General features: G+C 55.2%; 1 protein-coding gene across 2 annotated transcripts in view; it reads left to right on the forward strand.

The window, feature by feature from the left end:
- Positions 1-16,240, forward strand: part of CALN1 (calneuron 1) — a 150,204-nt gene that overhangs the window by 38,894 nt on the left and 95,070 nt on the right. Inside the window, exon 3 of one of the 2 annotated variants that reach the window (XM_053961194.1) lies at positions 4,604-4,724. In XM_053961194.1, the coding sequence (XP_053817169.1) occupies positions 4,604-4,724 (121 nt within the window). Of the gene's footprint in view, positions 1-4,599; positions 4,725-16,240 lie in introns of both variants that reach the window. The other variant, XM_053961195.1, reaches the window with a different exon arrangement.

A 16,240-nucleotide genomic window follows, 5' to 3' on the forward strand; every position in this document is an offset into this window, starting at 1 on the left:
CTGTGGCAGAGCTGGAAATCTCCATTTTATCCTCATCCCACTTTTCCTCATTTCTACCTGGTCTGTTTTAAACCACAGGGCTCAACATCTAGCTTGGGATGCTGCCAGGGTGCTCCCAGCCCCTGGGATCCAGCCCCTGAATTCCAGCTCCATGGGGAAGGCAAACACAGCATTCGGGCTGGGTGGGACACCCAGGCAGTGCCAAGGAGGTTGTGTGTTCCACGCCTGAGGCTGGAAAACCAGGATGGACTCCCCGCGATGGATTCCCAGGCATCCTTTGGGCTGCACATGGGAGAGAAGGGAACAAGGAACCTCTTCTGAAGTGGTGGCCACCCAGGGAGATCCAGGATCAACAGAAATTGATCCCAGTTCCATCTCAGAGATGGATCCTGGAACCTCGTGCTTAATGGTCATGTGGGGTTTTGTGGGCTCTGAGCCTTTTTGGGAAGAGCAGCACAGGGGCTGGTGAGGAACAGGAGCCACAGACATGTGAGCAATGTGGAGATGGCTTTTTTTAATCTAATGGAATATTGCCTATGAAAATCTAAATTCCATAAATGAGGTTGTGCTGAGAGGCAGGGGCGAGGCTGGCAGGGCATGATGGGGGTAGGACCTGCTGGAGCCTGGCACAGGGACTGGAACCTGCCAAGTCAGGCACTGCCAGGGGACCGTGGGGACAGTCCACAGAGCTGGTGAGGGGCTCTTTGAGTGTTGCAGTTTGCAAAGACAGGTGTCTGCTAAGGAAGGCAGGAGCCTCCCCTGAAATGGAAAATGTAATCCCCCTCCCTCTGAATTATTACAATTTTGAAATTAAGGGGCTCTCAGGCAAAGATATGGGAGTAGGAATAGCAGTTCTTTGTTAGGAAAATTAAAAATACAAATGCAGTAGTACAAAAAAAAAAAAACAAACCCAAACCATGCCAGAGTGAGAGCAGGCCCTGGCAGGCTGTGGGTCAGGCTGTGGCAGCAGTGCCATTCCATGGGGGCTCAGCCCTCCTGCAGTGCCAGCTGTGCTTCTGCTGGAGCAGGATCCTGGACAAGGCTGGAGTTTTCCTCTGAAGCTCCAGGGCTGCTGTGGATGGGCCTGGGCTCCCTCTGGGAATGCAGTGGGGCAGAAAGCTGCTCCTCTGGGAATGCAGTGGGCAAAGGCTGCTGTGCTGTTCCAAGGGCAGATTGGATCCAGGTAGGAATGCTTGGCTGCTCCCCTGGGTGGAGCCTCTCCCCATGGGATGCTGGAATTTTCTCAGCCATACAGGGACACTCAGTGGCCCATGAACAGAAGAGATCTCCTGGAGGGAGGATTGGCTGTGGGAGAGATAAAGAAAACTGCCCAGTGAACAGCAGAGAACTGCCCCAGCTCTGACAGATGGTGATAGAACACACAGCCCCAGCTAAATATTCCGACCTTAGACATTGAGGTGCCATGGGAAGATCTCCACAAACTTGGTCAGGGGTTCTTTGAGGGATTTCTGGTTTAATGTCAGTGTTTCATGGTATTTTCATGATGTTATTCAAGGGGATTCCACTGCTCCCAAATCCCCACACTGTGTTTGTTTGCAAGTTGCCTGGTGTCAGTGGTGGCGAGCAAAGCCCCAGCCCAGCTCCCTGCTCAGGGTCTCTTGGACAGCTCTGGAGAAGGGGCAGGAGCCCCAGTGCCACCCCGAGGAGGGGGCACAGTGCTCAGATGAAACATTTGGAGAGGTAAAACGCTGTCAGTGCCCTGGCCCCAGCCCCAGCCCCTGCTGCTGGTGGGTGCCAGGCATCACCACGGGGATGGAGCCAGCAGCATGCTCCACTGGTCTGAGTGTCCCAGGGGCTTGCTGGGCACTGGGAGCAGCGGCCACAGGGAAGCTGGAGGAGGTTTCTGTGTTCCTGACATGGACACTTGGGCCGCATTCAAAGTGAGCCTGTCCCAGAATCCCAGAATGGCCTGGCTGGGAAGGACCCATCCAGTGCCACCCCTGCCATGGGCAGGGACATCTCCCACTGTCCCAGGCTGCTCTAACCTGGCCCTGAACATGTCCAGGGATGGGAATTCCAGCCTGGACCAGTCTGCCTGTGCCAGGACAGCCCTTTTACCCCAGACAGGCACCTACATTTTCCCACGAAGCTTTTATGGGTTCCACCCTCAAGGGCTTTCCCACCCCGGTGCTTGGGAGCTCTCTCCTCCTGCCCCTCCTGGGCCCCTTTTCGCTGTTTGCTCCCCCTTTGAGCCTTGGGTTTGGTTGTAGGTTCTTGTCTGAGGGTGCTGAGTGTTCCTGAGGCACAGCCACACATCCCTGGGGGCCTCTCAAACGGGAGCTGGGCTCATTTGGAGCATCCCGTGTTAGAGCTGAGAGGTGCTGGATTCCAGAGGCTCTGCAGGGTTTCTGCTGAATTATATTACAGCTTTAAAAAACCTAATATATCTGGGCAGCAGAACTGAATCCAGGATTTCTCACTCCAGGGTATCATGGCTCTCCTCCAGCACTAAAACACACCACAGGATCCAGGTAGGAGCTGATTTTCAGCTCTTCAGCCCTCAGGGGAGAGGCATTGTCATTTTTTTAAATGGTTGTAGAAGCCAAGGCTGCAAAAGTGATTTCAGGAATGCTTTAAATCCATGGTTTGCTGCTATTCCATCTGTGGCTGAGCTCAGGGGGTGCAGGGCTGGAGTTTCCTTCACCCAGGGGCTGGGGCAAGGGGTGCCAGAGCTCAGCCCCATGGGGTCACCAAACACTGAGCCTGCACTGCAAGCTCAGCCCAGGGGGAGACTTAAACTTCAAGTGATTTGAAAATTCACTGTAATGGCTTTAGTGATTTTGGGGCTGTCCAAGAGTTGGACTCGATGACCCTGGTGGATCCCTTCCAGCTCTGTGCTTACCCTGAGGAGGTGATTTTCCAGAGAAAACAGGAATTGATCGCTGCCTGAATGCTTTGTGGCGGGCCTGGAAACAAATGAAGGTGGTGCAAAGGGCTGGAAGTGTCTGTCCAGTGGCAGCAGAGCTGGCATTGCCTCTGAGTGTCCGTTGCCAGGTAAAATTCCCATTTTAGCGCCGAGCAGGTGTCAAAGGGAGCAACGTCTCAGAGTGAAACCCATGAATTGGCAAGGGCTGGGAAATTACAGATATGTTAATGAAACAGAACCCCTTGTTTACGTTTCTAATGTGCTGCTGGAGCAAACTGGCTCCCAAATAAAAATACTTAAAATTACGATTAGGATTTATTTACATAATTACTGCCAGAGAAATTCCTGGAGCGTGCTGAGCAGTGCAAGAGGAGCCTCCTGGCTCTCCCTCTGTGCTTGCTGTCTCCAGGTTGGTTTGCTCCTGGGGGGATCTTGTCAAAGCTGTTCCCAGCCCAGGGAGCAGGAAGGCTTTGGTTCCAAATGAATCCATCTGCATTGTCTGTATATTTGGGTTATTGGCTGAGGCACAGCCAGATCCTCCTGGTGCTGCTGGCTGGAGCAGCATTCCAGAGGTGGCACCTCCTCCTGAGGCACAGAACCTGCCAGCACCGAGGGCGGGCTCTGCCCCGTGCACTGGGAGCACTGGTGGCTTTCAGAGGCACTCCCAGCCTGTCCTGGCCACCTCCAGCCCCAGGGAGTCCCAGCTCAGGGTGGCTCTGGGGACTCTGCTCATTTATTTCTGCTGGAAATGTGCAGCCCAAAGCACAATAGGCCCGGGATGAGCTTGTGCTGATTGAATCCAGCCCTGGGCATGACAAATCTTCCTCTTAATATTTCAATTGACTTTGGCAAACTCGCCTTCTCCTCGTGTCTCCTAAATCACAGAGTGAGTGTTGCTGACAGTAATTCCCACTCCTGTCTGGGCAGTGCCTGCCCTTCCCTGGGGCTGGGACCTGCAGGGTTTGCAAACACCTCCCTGCTCCAGCCTCCCATGGAGAGGGATTTCTTCTCAGCTGTCACACGTGGGAGATGGGAATGTTCTTTGTGGGGCCCTGCTCCAATGTGGATGTTCTCCTCTCAGTGGAGTCTGGAGCTGGGGCCCTGCAGTGACAAACACCTTGCTCAGGGTGGTTGGCTGGACCCTCCGAGGGGGCTGCATGCTCCAGGTGGGGTCTCAGGGGTGTCCAGACCCTTCCCTGCCTTTGGAAGTTGTGCTGCTGGGCAGCGCTGGGGACTGCCCCTGGATCCTGGCAGTGCCCAAGGCCAGGCTGGATGGGGCTTGGAGCAGCCTGGGACTGTGAAAAGTGTCCCTACCCATGTAGGGGTGCTTCAGGATGGGCTTTAAGGTCCTCTCCAAGCCAAACACTCCCCGATGCTGTAACCTGTTACCTGCAGGTCAGTGCAGAGCCCGGTGCTCTCTGTATTACAAGGCTGAAATCTGCAGGCTGAGCGTTGGAAATCCTGTTTTCCTAAGGCTCTGCTGCTCTGGCTCCCCTCACTCCTCTCCAGCACGCAGAGGCAGCAGCTGCTTTGCTGTTTGTTCCTTCAGCTCCTGCCTCAGACCCCGGCTCCGAGCTCAGCCCACCCCTCTGACACCCACCTGCAGCCTGAGGTGCTGCTCCAGCCCCTCCTCCAGGCCAGGCTTTGCTCCGTTCCCATGAAACAAAGGCAGATAACAACAATGACCCTCTCTTCTCCCGTTTTGGTGGCAGGGAGAAGATGCCATTCCACCATGTGACAGCTGGCTTGTTGTACAAGGGCAACTACCTGAACCGCTCGCTCTCGGCCGGCAGCGACAGCGAGCAGCTGGCCAACATCTCCGTGGAGGAGCTGGATGGTGAGTGCTGCCCGCGGCTCTGGGAGGGGGCAAGGCTCCCCTGCACCTTCTCCGTGCTGGAAGGGGGCAGGTGGGAAGTGGGATGGCTCAGCTGACCAGGGACACAGAGAACGCCCCTGACCAAAGTCATGTTGGGAGCTATGGAGTGATTTTAGTCTTAGCTTTTGTCCCTCTGCAGCTTTTTGAAACATTAAGCCTGCATTTTATGGACAAAATGAGAAAATTTAGGGTCATACTGCCCCAAAGATGTCTTTAGCCTTCCCTGGGACCCTGCAGAGCTGAGTCTGTTCTTCCCACCAAGCCTCATTTGCTTTGAGGCCTTCCCAAAGGGAGGTTCCTCTCCATGTCTCAGGGTAAGAAGTTGCATGGAGGTGGCTTGTGGCTTAAGAAGATGGAAAGAGCTTTAAAATTTCATTTTCCAGATCAGTGGTAGGGAGCACAGAGCAGCCTTAGTCTGGCACAGGCCATCAGGAAGGCTGTCCACGTGTGCTGCCTGAAGGATCCCATCATTTTCCCTCTGGAAGCTGCTGTTGTTAATCCTCTCCGCCCTGGCCCAGGATGTGTGGCCAGGTAGAGGTTCAGGTCTCCATCTGGTTCAGGGGGGAAGCTCTCTTTTGTAGAGGATTTGTGGTTCACCAGGAGAATTTCTGAGTTAAATAATTAGAGTTAATGTTGTTGGGTATTGTGGAATGAGTTGGAGCTCTTGGTTTGCTCTCCAGTGCACACTTGGTACAAGCCATGGTCAGAATCAGGGGCCTCCATGGAGAACTTTTTGAGGGGAGGATCAAGGGAAGGGTGCAAAGTGGAACTGGTCCTTCTAGGACAGCGTGGAGGCATTTTGGAAAAACAGGAGGCCAACATTTCTGACCACCCTGCCCCTTTTCTTACGTACTTTGGTAAATCAAACCTTCATTTCCCAGCCTTTCCACCTCAGACTCCTTGGATTTGGGTTTGTGAGCTTTACATGAATTTAGCTCAGGTACCAACAGTGTTTTCCTCTTCCCAATGAGGGTGTGAGGACACAGCTCAGGTGAGAGACAACTTGAGAAACTACTTCAGTGCAGCTTAGCTCAGACCCAGGAACCCCAGCACTGCCGAGGTCACATTCTGGGCTCTTCTCCTGGAGCTTGGCGTGAAGGTTTGAGTTCAGCTGAACTGAGCTGGCTCAAGTTGTCCTCACCCCAAAGATGCCAATGGCATGGCCAGGCACAGCTTTGCCTTGTCCCTGTGTGGGTTGTTGGGGCTGCTGAGCACACACGAGTTGTGTGCACGAGGTGGGAGGAGGTCCTGCACTCACTCCAACCACAAACAAGGATTTTCTCTTAGTCCAGTCCCCATTAAAGCACGGCTGCAGGAATTGCCCGTTAGATTTGCAGAGACCTGTCAGGAGCTGCTTCAAGTGGCCACGGGGCTGGAAGCCCTGGCAGGGCCAGGCAGGGCACGGGGGATGCTCATCCCTGCTTTGCATGTGGAAACCGGGCTGGGTCAGGGAAGGGAACCGGGCTGTGCTGGGTGAGGGAAGGAAATCCAGCCTCAATCCCCCCCTTCCCCTGCTGTTCCGATTCCGTGCGGATCCGGGAGCCCTCGGGCGTGGCTCTGTCCGCGGGAGCGGCGGAAGGAGCTGGAGCCCAGCCCCGCCTGCCCCGGGAGAATCCGCGCTCCAGAACTGCGGCTGGCCGCCGCTAATTAAGGGCAAATGAGAGAAATGAGGTGTGGAGGAGCCGCCTCTGGAGAAGGAACAGCCGAGTGCTGGTAGCTGGAGTCCCACGGAGGTGGCCGTGCCGGGGAGCGCAGGGGGATGGTTTTCTCCTCTCACGCCGGGTGGCTGGGCACAGCTCTTCACCTCAGCATCCATTTATTCCCCGCTTTTCCTGGCAGCCTGTGCTCTCCACCCCTCTTTGTGCCTTTGCCGTGAGGGTGTCCCCAGCTCTGGGACAGCACTCCGAGCTGCACCTCAGGTCATCTTCTTCGACCTGCAAGCACAGGAGTGGCACCAAATCGTTTCATGTCTGAAAAGCCAGGGCAGCAGCAGAAGCTGGAGATGCTTTTCCGTGTGCCAGCAGTGTTCAGCCTCTGGAATTTATATTTAAAATGAACTCAGCAATCTCCATCTCCCCATGTTTTGTCTCTAATACCAGATCAGTGCCTGACTGTGCTGGTAATTGGGGAAGGTTCACTGCCCAAACCCCAAACAGAATTAGTCTTTCTGCCTTTAAGCATAAACTGTCTGAGGATGAGTAACAAAATGTTCTTCCTTGAGAAGTTAATGTCAGGCTATTGGAGCTCTGTGGATGGATCAAGCTGTGAGAGCTCGATGCCAATAACATATTTGCATTTCATCTTCCAGGCTGGGGAAGAGATGCCAAAAATTCTCCTTGGTTTCTTTTTCAATGAGATTTTGGTCCTGAGGGAGTTCCAGCCTATTGAGAAATTCCAGTCACACAGATTAAATTATGATAGGTTTGGAGCTGGAGGAGTCACTGGGAATTTTCTGTAACGTTCCTCTGCACTCAAGGCTCCAACAAGTGCCTGATCTGTTGGGTTCTTTCCAGCAGATTTCTTTTTTTCTGTGTCTGGCACTGCGTGTGTCAGCACTGTTCACTTGGGAAGGGTTTCTGGGATGCCGCAGGGGGACAATGCTGCAGCCTGACCCCTCTCCCAGCTCACCCTACAGGGAATACCCAGGAGTTCTCCCTGTTGCAGCTGTGGGTAGGGGCTGGAGGAGAATAGGGAGGTAGGAGATGGAAAATAGCTCTGATTTCAAGTACTGTAAGGGGGAAGAGCCCAGGGCTTGGGGTGAACGCCCAAAGTGCTGCTCTGCCTCTTCTCTGAGAGGTTATTTTCCAGATGAATATTCAGAATCTCAGAATCCTGGAATGGTTTGGGTTGGAGGGACGTAAACCCATCCAGTGCCACCCCTGCCAGGGCAGGGACACCTCCCACTGTCCCAGGCTGCTCCAAGCCCTGTCCAGCCTGGCCTTGGGCACTGCCAGGAATGCAGGGGCAGCCACAGCTGCTCTGGGCACCCTGTGCCAGGGCCTGCCCACCCTGCCAGGGAACAATTCCTGCCCAATCTCCCATCCATCCCTGCCCTCTGACAGTGGGAGCCATTTCCTGTGTCCTGTCCCTCCATCCCTTGTCCCCAGTCCCTCTCCAGCTCTCCTGGATTCCTTTCAGGCCCTGGAAGCAGCTCTGAGCTCTCTCCAAGTGAACAATCTCTAATTTCTCAGCCTGTCTCCATAGGGGAGGTGCTCCAGTCCCTTTATCAACTTCACAACCTCCTCTGGCCTTGCTCCAACAATTCCCTGTCCTCCCCATGCTGGGGACACCAGAACTGTGTCCATTTTCCCAGGTGAGGCTTCAGGAGGGCACAGGAAGTTTTCCCTGGAAATCTTTCCCAACCTGCAGCAGCCATCTGCGGTCCCCAGCTCCACTCTGGTTGTTGGCACGCTGCCGGCAGCAGGGGGAGGCTGGGGAGAGCAGTCACTCTGCTCCTGGGGGCCCATTCCCAGCAGCAGGTGTGCTATTTGTGGGGCTGGTTAGTGTGAGGGTGTTTGGGAGCTGTCACTGAGGGAATTAACTAAATCAGTAGATCCTTAACTGTGTAACTCCGGGTAAATAACAGAGCTGGAAGTGGCAGAGCCAAGGGGTTCAAGGGCTGGCGGGGCTGCAACCCCAGGAGCAGGGCTGGGGACACTCTGGGGACACTCTGGGGTCACACACCCCGGGTAAAATGGCCCAACATCACAAACACAGCTGTGCCATCCTAACCCTGCCTCTGAAAGCCAGCCCAGGTCTGGAAGTGGCACCATGACCGGGCTCTGAGGCACTGGGAACATGGAGGGGTCTGGGGTGGATGTTACTGCCATGTGCTTGGAGGTTTCTAGGCATGAAGTGATAAATTCAGGCTGGGAGGGGCTGTTTTACACAGATTTTCTGGCTCTGTTGGTTGACAGAAAATCATGGCACAGTTTGTGCAGCCTCTGAGCTCTCCATGTCCCTTTCAAGGCAGCTCCTGTCCTCACGTTCTGAACCATCAGGAGTATTTTTAATAAAAATGCTGGATGGAAATAATCATGTCAAGCTTGAGTCATCCACCTCCACAGGCACTATCTAAAGGGTATTGTCAGGAGGGAAAAACATTTCCAGAGTGGGAATGTGACAAATCTCACCTGAAGGGAGGCACATGCATGATAAGCAGGCTTGGGGGAGATGCAAGTAGGGCCTTATAGAGAAACCCAAATGTGAACCATGGCATTTGCCCAGGCAGACATCCCAACAAATCCTAACCTGAGCCAGGTTCCTGTGGAATCAGCAGGAGGAAATGTTGCTGCAGGGCAGTGCTGGCATCTGGTGCCTCACCCATGGAACTCGTGCCTCAGCTGGGGCTGGGGTGTCCATAGGGCTTTTTCTAGACTGGGGGAGATTTTTGGGCTTCGTACAGAATTCACAGAATCACTGGGTTGGAAGATACTTTCAAGATCATCGAGTCCAATCCAGCTCCAACACCTGAACTAAACCCTGGCACCCAGTGCCACATCCAGGCTTTGTTAAACACACCCAGGGATGGTGACTCCACCACCTCCCCGGGCAGCCATTCCAGAACTTTATCACTCTTTCTGTGAAAATCTTTCCCTAATATCCAACCTATATTTCCCTTGGTGCAGCTTGAGACTGTGTCCTCTGGTTCTGTCAGTGCTGCCTGGAGAAAGAGCCCAACCCCACCTGAGCACAGCCACCTTTCAGGAGCTGTAGAGTGATAAGGTCACAGTACAGCCCCTAAGGTTGAGCTCCAGGGTGGCAGTGCCTGGTTGTGCCTGGTTGAAGCAGAGGTGTGAGTAGAGCAGGCCAGGAAAAGGGGCTTCAGGAGCTTGGGATGCAGGGGAACACAGGACAGGAATGTGGGGACTTCCCTCACCAGGAGGCTTTTCCATCCTTGTGGATTACAAACCACAGCAGGTGCCTGATTTCTGCTTTTTCTTCCCAGCACCTCCCCTCTGTCAGCAGCTCTCAGCTGCTCTCTCTTCCCTGGGTGGAGAAGACATCCCTGAGCAGCTCCTGAGTCACTGGAAGCAGCTCCTGAGGGAATTTAAGGGTCCTGGCTCAGTGCTGCTCCACACGGAGTGGGATGAGCAGCTGTCTCCTGCTGGCCAATAACACAGGCAGAGCCAAGGGGTTCAAGGGCTGGCGGGGCTGCAGCCCCAGGAGCAGGGCTGGGGACACTCTGGGGACACTCTGGGGTCACTCTGGGGACACTCTGGGGACACTCTGGGGTCACACACCCCGGGTAAAATGGCCCAACATCACAAACACAGCTGTGCCATCCTAACCGTGCCTCTGAAAGCCAGCCCAGGTCAGGCTGTGCACCCTCCTCTGGTGACACTCTGTGACAATCCTCGGGTGTTGAGAGTCCTGGCAAGGAAGGGGCTGTGTCCTGCAGGGCCCTGTCACCAGCCAGGCTCCTTTGGGGCTGTAATTTAACAAACCCTGTGAGCCAGGAGACTGGGGCTGGTCCAGAGCTGTGTCTGTGCTATGTGTTACCAGGAGGGCTCGGTGAGGTTCCCTGGCTGCAGGCAGTGCTGCTGTGCCACAGCTCCTGTCCCTCTCCAGAGGCTGAGTTCTCCCTGGCACTTGAATCCTGCAGGTGGGCACGGCACAGGAGGGAAAGGGGAAAGGACAGGGACAGTCCCTCCAGCCTCCCCAGCTGGGATTATCTGATTATCTTTGGTGTTCCAGGTGGGATCCAGGGAACAGGAGCAGGAATGTGCTCCAGGAGAGAGACCCAGGGGAGACAGGCATTAGTCAAGGCTGAGTCATGGAGCAGCAACAGGCTGAGCCTGCTGGGCTCCAGGGAGAGGAAAACACCTGGGAAAGGGAAAGGGAAAGGGAAAGGGAAATTCTCCTGGGATAGGAGATGCTCTGGACATGGATCCCTGCACAGCTCCCCAAGTCCATGCTCAGTGCAGGCCCTGCAAGCATTAATGCAGTGCCTGGGACTGGCTAAAGCACATTTGCTGTTTCCCAGAGCTCTTCCAAGGGAGGTTCATCCCCAGTGTTGCAGCTGTGAGTGGCCACGGCTGGAAATGGAATTATTTCTGTCTGCTATTGAGCTGTGATGGGGTTTCGTGTCCCTGAATATCAAACTGTGCCAGCACCATGCCCAGGCTGCTGGGGACAGGAGCAGCTCTGTCTCTCCCTTCTGCTGAGCTTCTTCTGCCAATTTTCCAGCTATAGCTTGGAATTCCAGAGTGGATTTCCTTGAGACTTGGGAGTTCCAGGTATGGAGCAGCCTCCCTAAAGAAATGATAAAATCTGGTGCAGCGTTAATGTTCTGAGGATCACAGAATCCCAGAAGGGTTTGGAGGGAAAGGAAAGGAGTGGAAGGGACCTTAAAGCCCATCCAGTGCCACCCCTGCCAGGGCAGGGACACCTCCCACTGTCCCAGGCTGCTCCAACCCCCAATGTCCAGGCCTTGGGCACTGCCAGGGATCCAGGGGCAGCCACAGCTGCTCTGGGCACCCTGTGCCAGGGCCTCACTGCCCTCCCAGTGAATTCTGCAGGAATTCTTGGGTTGCAGGTTCCCATTTGCTCCAGAGAGTTCCTGGATGGGGATGGGGCGTGTCCCTGTCCCTGAAGCCCTGACAGCTCAGCCCTGAGGAGGCTGCAGGGATCCCCCAAGGCAGAGGTTTGTGTGCCATTCCCTGTGCTCTGTCCCAGCAGGAGTGTCCAGGTGCCAGCATTCCTGGGAGCACTGGCTGAGGGGAGGCCCCTGCCCAGCACAGCTCCATTCTGCTGAGCTCCCTTTGAGAATCCTTCCCTGTGGCAGCAGGGTCCTGTGTGCCACAGACACTCTTCCAGCATCACCAGCCTTCCCCCCTCAGCCTCCAGGAAAGCTCCTTTTGCCTGGAATTGGCGTCACTTCCCTCCCCAGGCAGGCAGGGCAGTGTGTGCACCCCCAAAGGGTGGGAGCACAGGAGGTCTGCAGAGGAATCCCAGGTTCTGGGGTTTGAGCTGCTGCCTTGCCCCGGGCACCACTGGAGCTGGGGGATGAACTCTGAGATCCTCCAGCGCTGGAGCTTCTCAGCAGGAGGGTGGCAGAAAGCTTTGGGTGGGAGAAAGCTCCAGAACAAGAAGCATTTCCATTCTTCTTTACATCCCAAGCCCTGCACAAGGAGCCTGGACTTTGACAGGTTGATTTTCCAGGGGGACAAACCCAGCCTTGGGAAGGGCTCAGGGGCTCTGCTCCCCCTGTCCCACACCCCCTGCCAAGGGGGAATGTGTCACCTGGACTCCCTGCCCCCAAAATGCAGGAACAGGCATCAGCAGCATCTCCAAGGAAAGAGTCCTTGCAGCAAGAGAGCACAAATAAAATGGGATTGGCTGCCAACAAATTAAAATGACAGGGACACCATCTGGACAACAATTAAAGGGATGGTTTGAGCTCCAGCTATGCTGACACAGTTTGGGAACAGGCTGGTGAGACAGGGAGTTACTGGGGGGGATATTCAGATATCCTTGGGCAGGGCTGGAGGACTCCTGGATTCCTGTAGTGGAGATGGAGCCTGTTTGAGCTGGAAAAAGATGGATTTGGGGAGAGGGATCCAAACCATGCCTGGGTGCAGCTCCTTTTGGATCTTTCACCAGAGGTGCTGCTGAGGCTTTGGTGCTCCCTGGCATTCCAGGGATCCTGCCAGGCTGATGCTCCTGTGGCTGGGAATTTGCTGCCTGTGTCCCCTCCGGCCACAGGAATGGAGCAAATCCACACCAGGAGCTAAACCTGCCATAAAATGCATTTCAATCTGGCTGTGACACGTTTGTCCAAATTTTTAATAGGGATTTTTAATTTTTGATGCAAGCTCCTAGGCTGGATCATTAATTTTACAAGTTCTTCAATCCCTGGTGTTAAACCTGGGTTTAGCAAGTCCCTGCTATTCCAGGCAGTGGCAGTGCCTGGGACAGGGTTCCTGCAGCCCAGAGCTGTGAGATTGTGAGATTCCCTGGACATTCCCTGGACATTCCCTGGAGACTGAATGCCTCTGTGTCCCCCATTTTCCAGGAGAGGAGGAGCTGTGGATTCAGGGAGGTGTTGCTGTGCTGTGCATACCAGCCAGGTCCCAAACACATCATTCCCTGCTGGCCCAGCTCCCAGGGATCCTTTGGGATGGGGTCAGTCTGTCCAGAGCATCTTTCCCTGGCAAAAGGAGGGATCAGTTCCTGCCTGAGGCTTTTGGGGCTGGGCAGGGCTGGCAGTGCCACAGGAACAGACTTTGGACATCCCTCCCACCCCATAAAGGGCCTCTCCTTAGGATCAGGTGGGAATTGTCCCAGACATCCAGCTCCTTCCCCAGCCACAGGAGTGAGGCCCTGGAGAAATCTCAGTGCTGCAGAAGCCACAGCAACTCTGCGGACTCAAGCAGTTGGTCCCCAGCTGAAAATCCCTCTGGAAAGCCATTTCTTCCCATTTCACTGCACAGGCTGAGGCACAAACCTGGCCTTTTCCCTGGATTTAAGCTGCCTTAGGCATCCCTTGGTGGCACTGAGTGCTGAGCTAATGGTTCACTCTTTATTTCAGTTCCTGGGGCCTCTCTCAGTGCTGGGCTCAGGAGCTCAGGGAGGTGGCACAAGGGCTGGCCAAGCTGCCAGTGGAGGAGCTGGGCCAGGGATGGCTCTGGTGGATCCCAGCAGGGCAGCCCTGGGTGCAGAGCCCAGAGCAGGATGGACACGAGGGGCCCGTGGGGCTGCCAGGGCCCTGCCCACTCAGACCGGGTCTTGGAGTTGGCCTTTGCAGATCCACCTTGTAATTACCCTGAATTCAGAATCCTGCAGGGTCTGGAGATGGTCCTGGTGCTCTGCCTGCCAGGCTGGTGGGGCAGTGCAGTGCCAGGTGTCCCTGGGGCTGTGGGGACAGGGATTTCAGCCAGGAGGTGACATTCACTTCAGCACACCAGCTGTAATCAAGCCCAGCCCAGCAGAATCGATGCCTTGGCTCTGAGAGCAGCCTCCTCTCCAAGGCACAAAGCCCTGCAAAACCCCACTGAGTCTGTACAGGGGAGCTTTCAGAAATAGGTTTCCCCCCTAAATAAGGGGTTTAGGGGTTAGGTACACTGCAGAAGCAGGACAGATCTCTGTTCACAGTCCTTCACTGGGATGTTTTGGCTGTCACTGATGTCTCTGCGTCAGTTCACTGGGATTTGGGAAGGGGGAGAAGCTACCACAGCCTTGGGAGCTGCCAGGGCCTCCTCTGTGGCTCCTGCTCCCCACGAGCAGAGGCTTTGCCTGGACTCCCCAGTGCCCATGTTCCTGTGGTCCCTGCTGGTGACACAGGGGGGTGGCACAAGGTCCTGGCACAGTGCTGCCATGGCAGTGGCAGGGACAGAAACCCAGTGGCTGAGAGGGTCTCACCTGCTGCCTTTGCTGGGCTTTTTCCACATGCCACTGGAGCAGAGCCTTTGGAATCATCACCAGACGACCAGGCCGGTGCTCCTGGTCTGGGGTGGGGACACAGCCCCTGGCACTGTCAGGATCCAGCCCTGCTGCTCCAGGGAACATCCATCACCCCCAGGGCTCTGCTGGGACACTGCAGTCCTGTCCCTCTGTCCCTGTGGGCCACAAAGTGCCTGTCCTGTCCTGAGGCCAGGGCCAGGCCCTGGCACAGTGAGCAGGGTGTGCAGCCAGCAGAGGGATGTCAGCAGTATCGGGAATTAAACCTGGTTGTCCTTTCCCTCTGGCTGGAATTCTCTGTTTGCCACTTCCCCTTGCCCAGACGTGGCTCCTGAGACATCACAGCCTCAGCTCAGATGAGAAGAGGTGCCAAGGCTGGGTTCGTTAGCTGGGTTGTGCCAGGACGCTCCCTCAGGATCTGCACTGCATGTTCCCAAAGGTCAGAGCTGGGGCAAGCAGGAGAGGAACGGAGGGGGGCTGTGCCCCACTGGGATGGGGCTAGAGGGGTGGGAGGGAGCAGAGGACAAAGAGTTTGGAGCTGGGGAGGAGCTGAGAGGAGCAGCTGCCTCCAGCCTTGGATTTGCTGTTCCCAGAGCTGAAGAGCCAAAGGCACGTGCAGCCGTGTCCAGCTGTCCCTGGACCCCACAGCCTGCAGCCAGACAGGTCCAGAGCACCTGGGGATGGAGCAGGAGCCCAGCAGGTTCCAGCTCTGCTTTTGGTGACATCAAAGTGGATCTGCACGAGCCCTTGGAAGTCTGGCCTTGGACACCCATCCATGGGGTGCCCCTCTGCCAGGGACTGTGGTGCTGCCAGGGCTGTGCAGGGCTGCAGGGACCCCAGCCAGGGCTGTGAGGGACAAGGATGCTCTGGGAACAGCGAGGACGAACAGGAGAGCTCAGCCCCCTTTGCTTCCTGATCCAGCCCTGGGTACCAGAAGTGCCCGGGGGCACAGGGAGTGTTCGGGCACACAGGGAATGTCCAGGGGCACAGGGAGTGCTCAGGGGCACTGGGAATGCCCAGGGGCACAGGGAGTGTCCAGGGGCACAGGGAATGTTCAGGGGCACAGGGAATGCCCAGGGGCACAGGGAGTGTCCAGGGGCACAGGGAATGTTCAGGGGCACAGGTAGAGCAGCAGAGCTCCTGGGGCCAGGCAGGAGCTGCAGTTTTGGAATGCTCTGGGAGCCCTCAATGCCAGCACAGCCACTGCAGGGTGAGAGCACTGCAGCTCCTAGGGCTGGTGCCAGCCTGGCTCAGGTTGTTCACTCTCCAAATGAAATGAGTTAAAGCTGAGCTGTGGTTTTGGCAGGCTGAGCTCAGCCCAAGGGCAACCTGGGCCTTGCTCCAGGTGGGGTTTGGGGCAGGACCTTTTTGTCTGCCTTGAACCTCCTGTTCACCCCTCTCTGAAGGGCTCTTGTGGCCTGGACCCAGCTGAGAGGGACAAAAGGGAGGGACAGTGGCAGTGCTGGGGCAGCAGCAGGACCCACATGACATCACATGAAGCAACACTCAGAATGACAGGACAGGAGATCCTGGAGCTCAGTGCCCAGGTCTGCAGTCCTGGCACATTCACCAGTGGGGAAAGCAGCTGGGATCCAAATCTGGCTGGAACTGGGATGGGCTGGACAAGCAGGGAGCTGCTCAAGGGTCACAGACAGCAAGAGCCAAGGAAGAGCAAGAAAAAGAACTGCCAGAAACATTGACATTTGGAATTTTCATTCTTTAGTAGTGCAGAACAGCACAAAGGCTTTCTTAAAATGTTTCCTTTATTTTGATAACAATTCTGGGGGGAGAAAAAAGAACAAAAGAAAGAAAACCCCCAAGCTTTGGTAGTGAATTATATTTGTTCCTCATGGTCCTGAATGCACATCATTAAGATGTCATTTAGGAAAAGTCCCTCTAAATAAGCCATTAGAACACAAGCCTATTAGAAACATCTGGGTTGAGGCAGTATTTTGTGTTTTAGAATTATTCTTTTGGGCAATTTCTTTTTAATTTGTGAGGAAACAAAAATCTCATTATTTTCCTTTCAAGGAAATCTAATCCAGGGTGTGAGATTGTGTGAACAGCTCTGGGCA

This window comes from Vidua chalybeata, chromosome 20, assembly GCF_026979565.1.
Source record: "Vidua chalybeata isolate OUT-0048 chromosome 20, bVidCha1 merged haplotype, whole genome shotgun sequence".
NCBI classification, from domain to species: domain Eukaryota; kingdom Metazoa; phylum Chordata; class Aves; order Passeriformes; family Viduidae; genus Vidua; species Vidua chalybeata.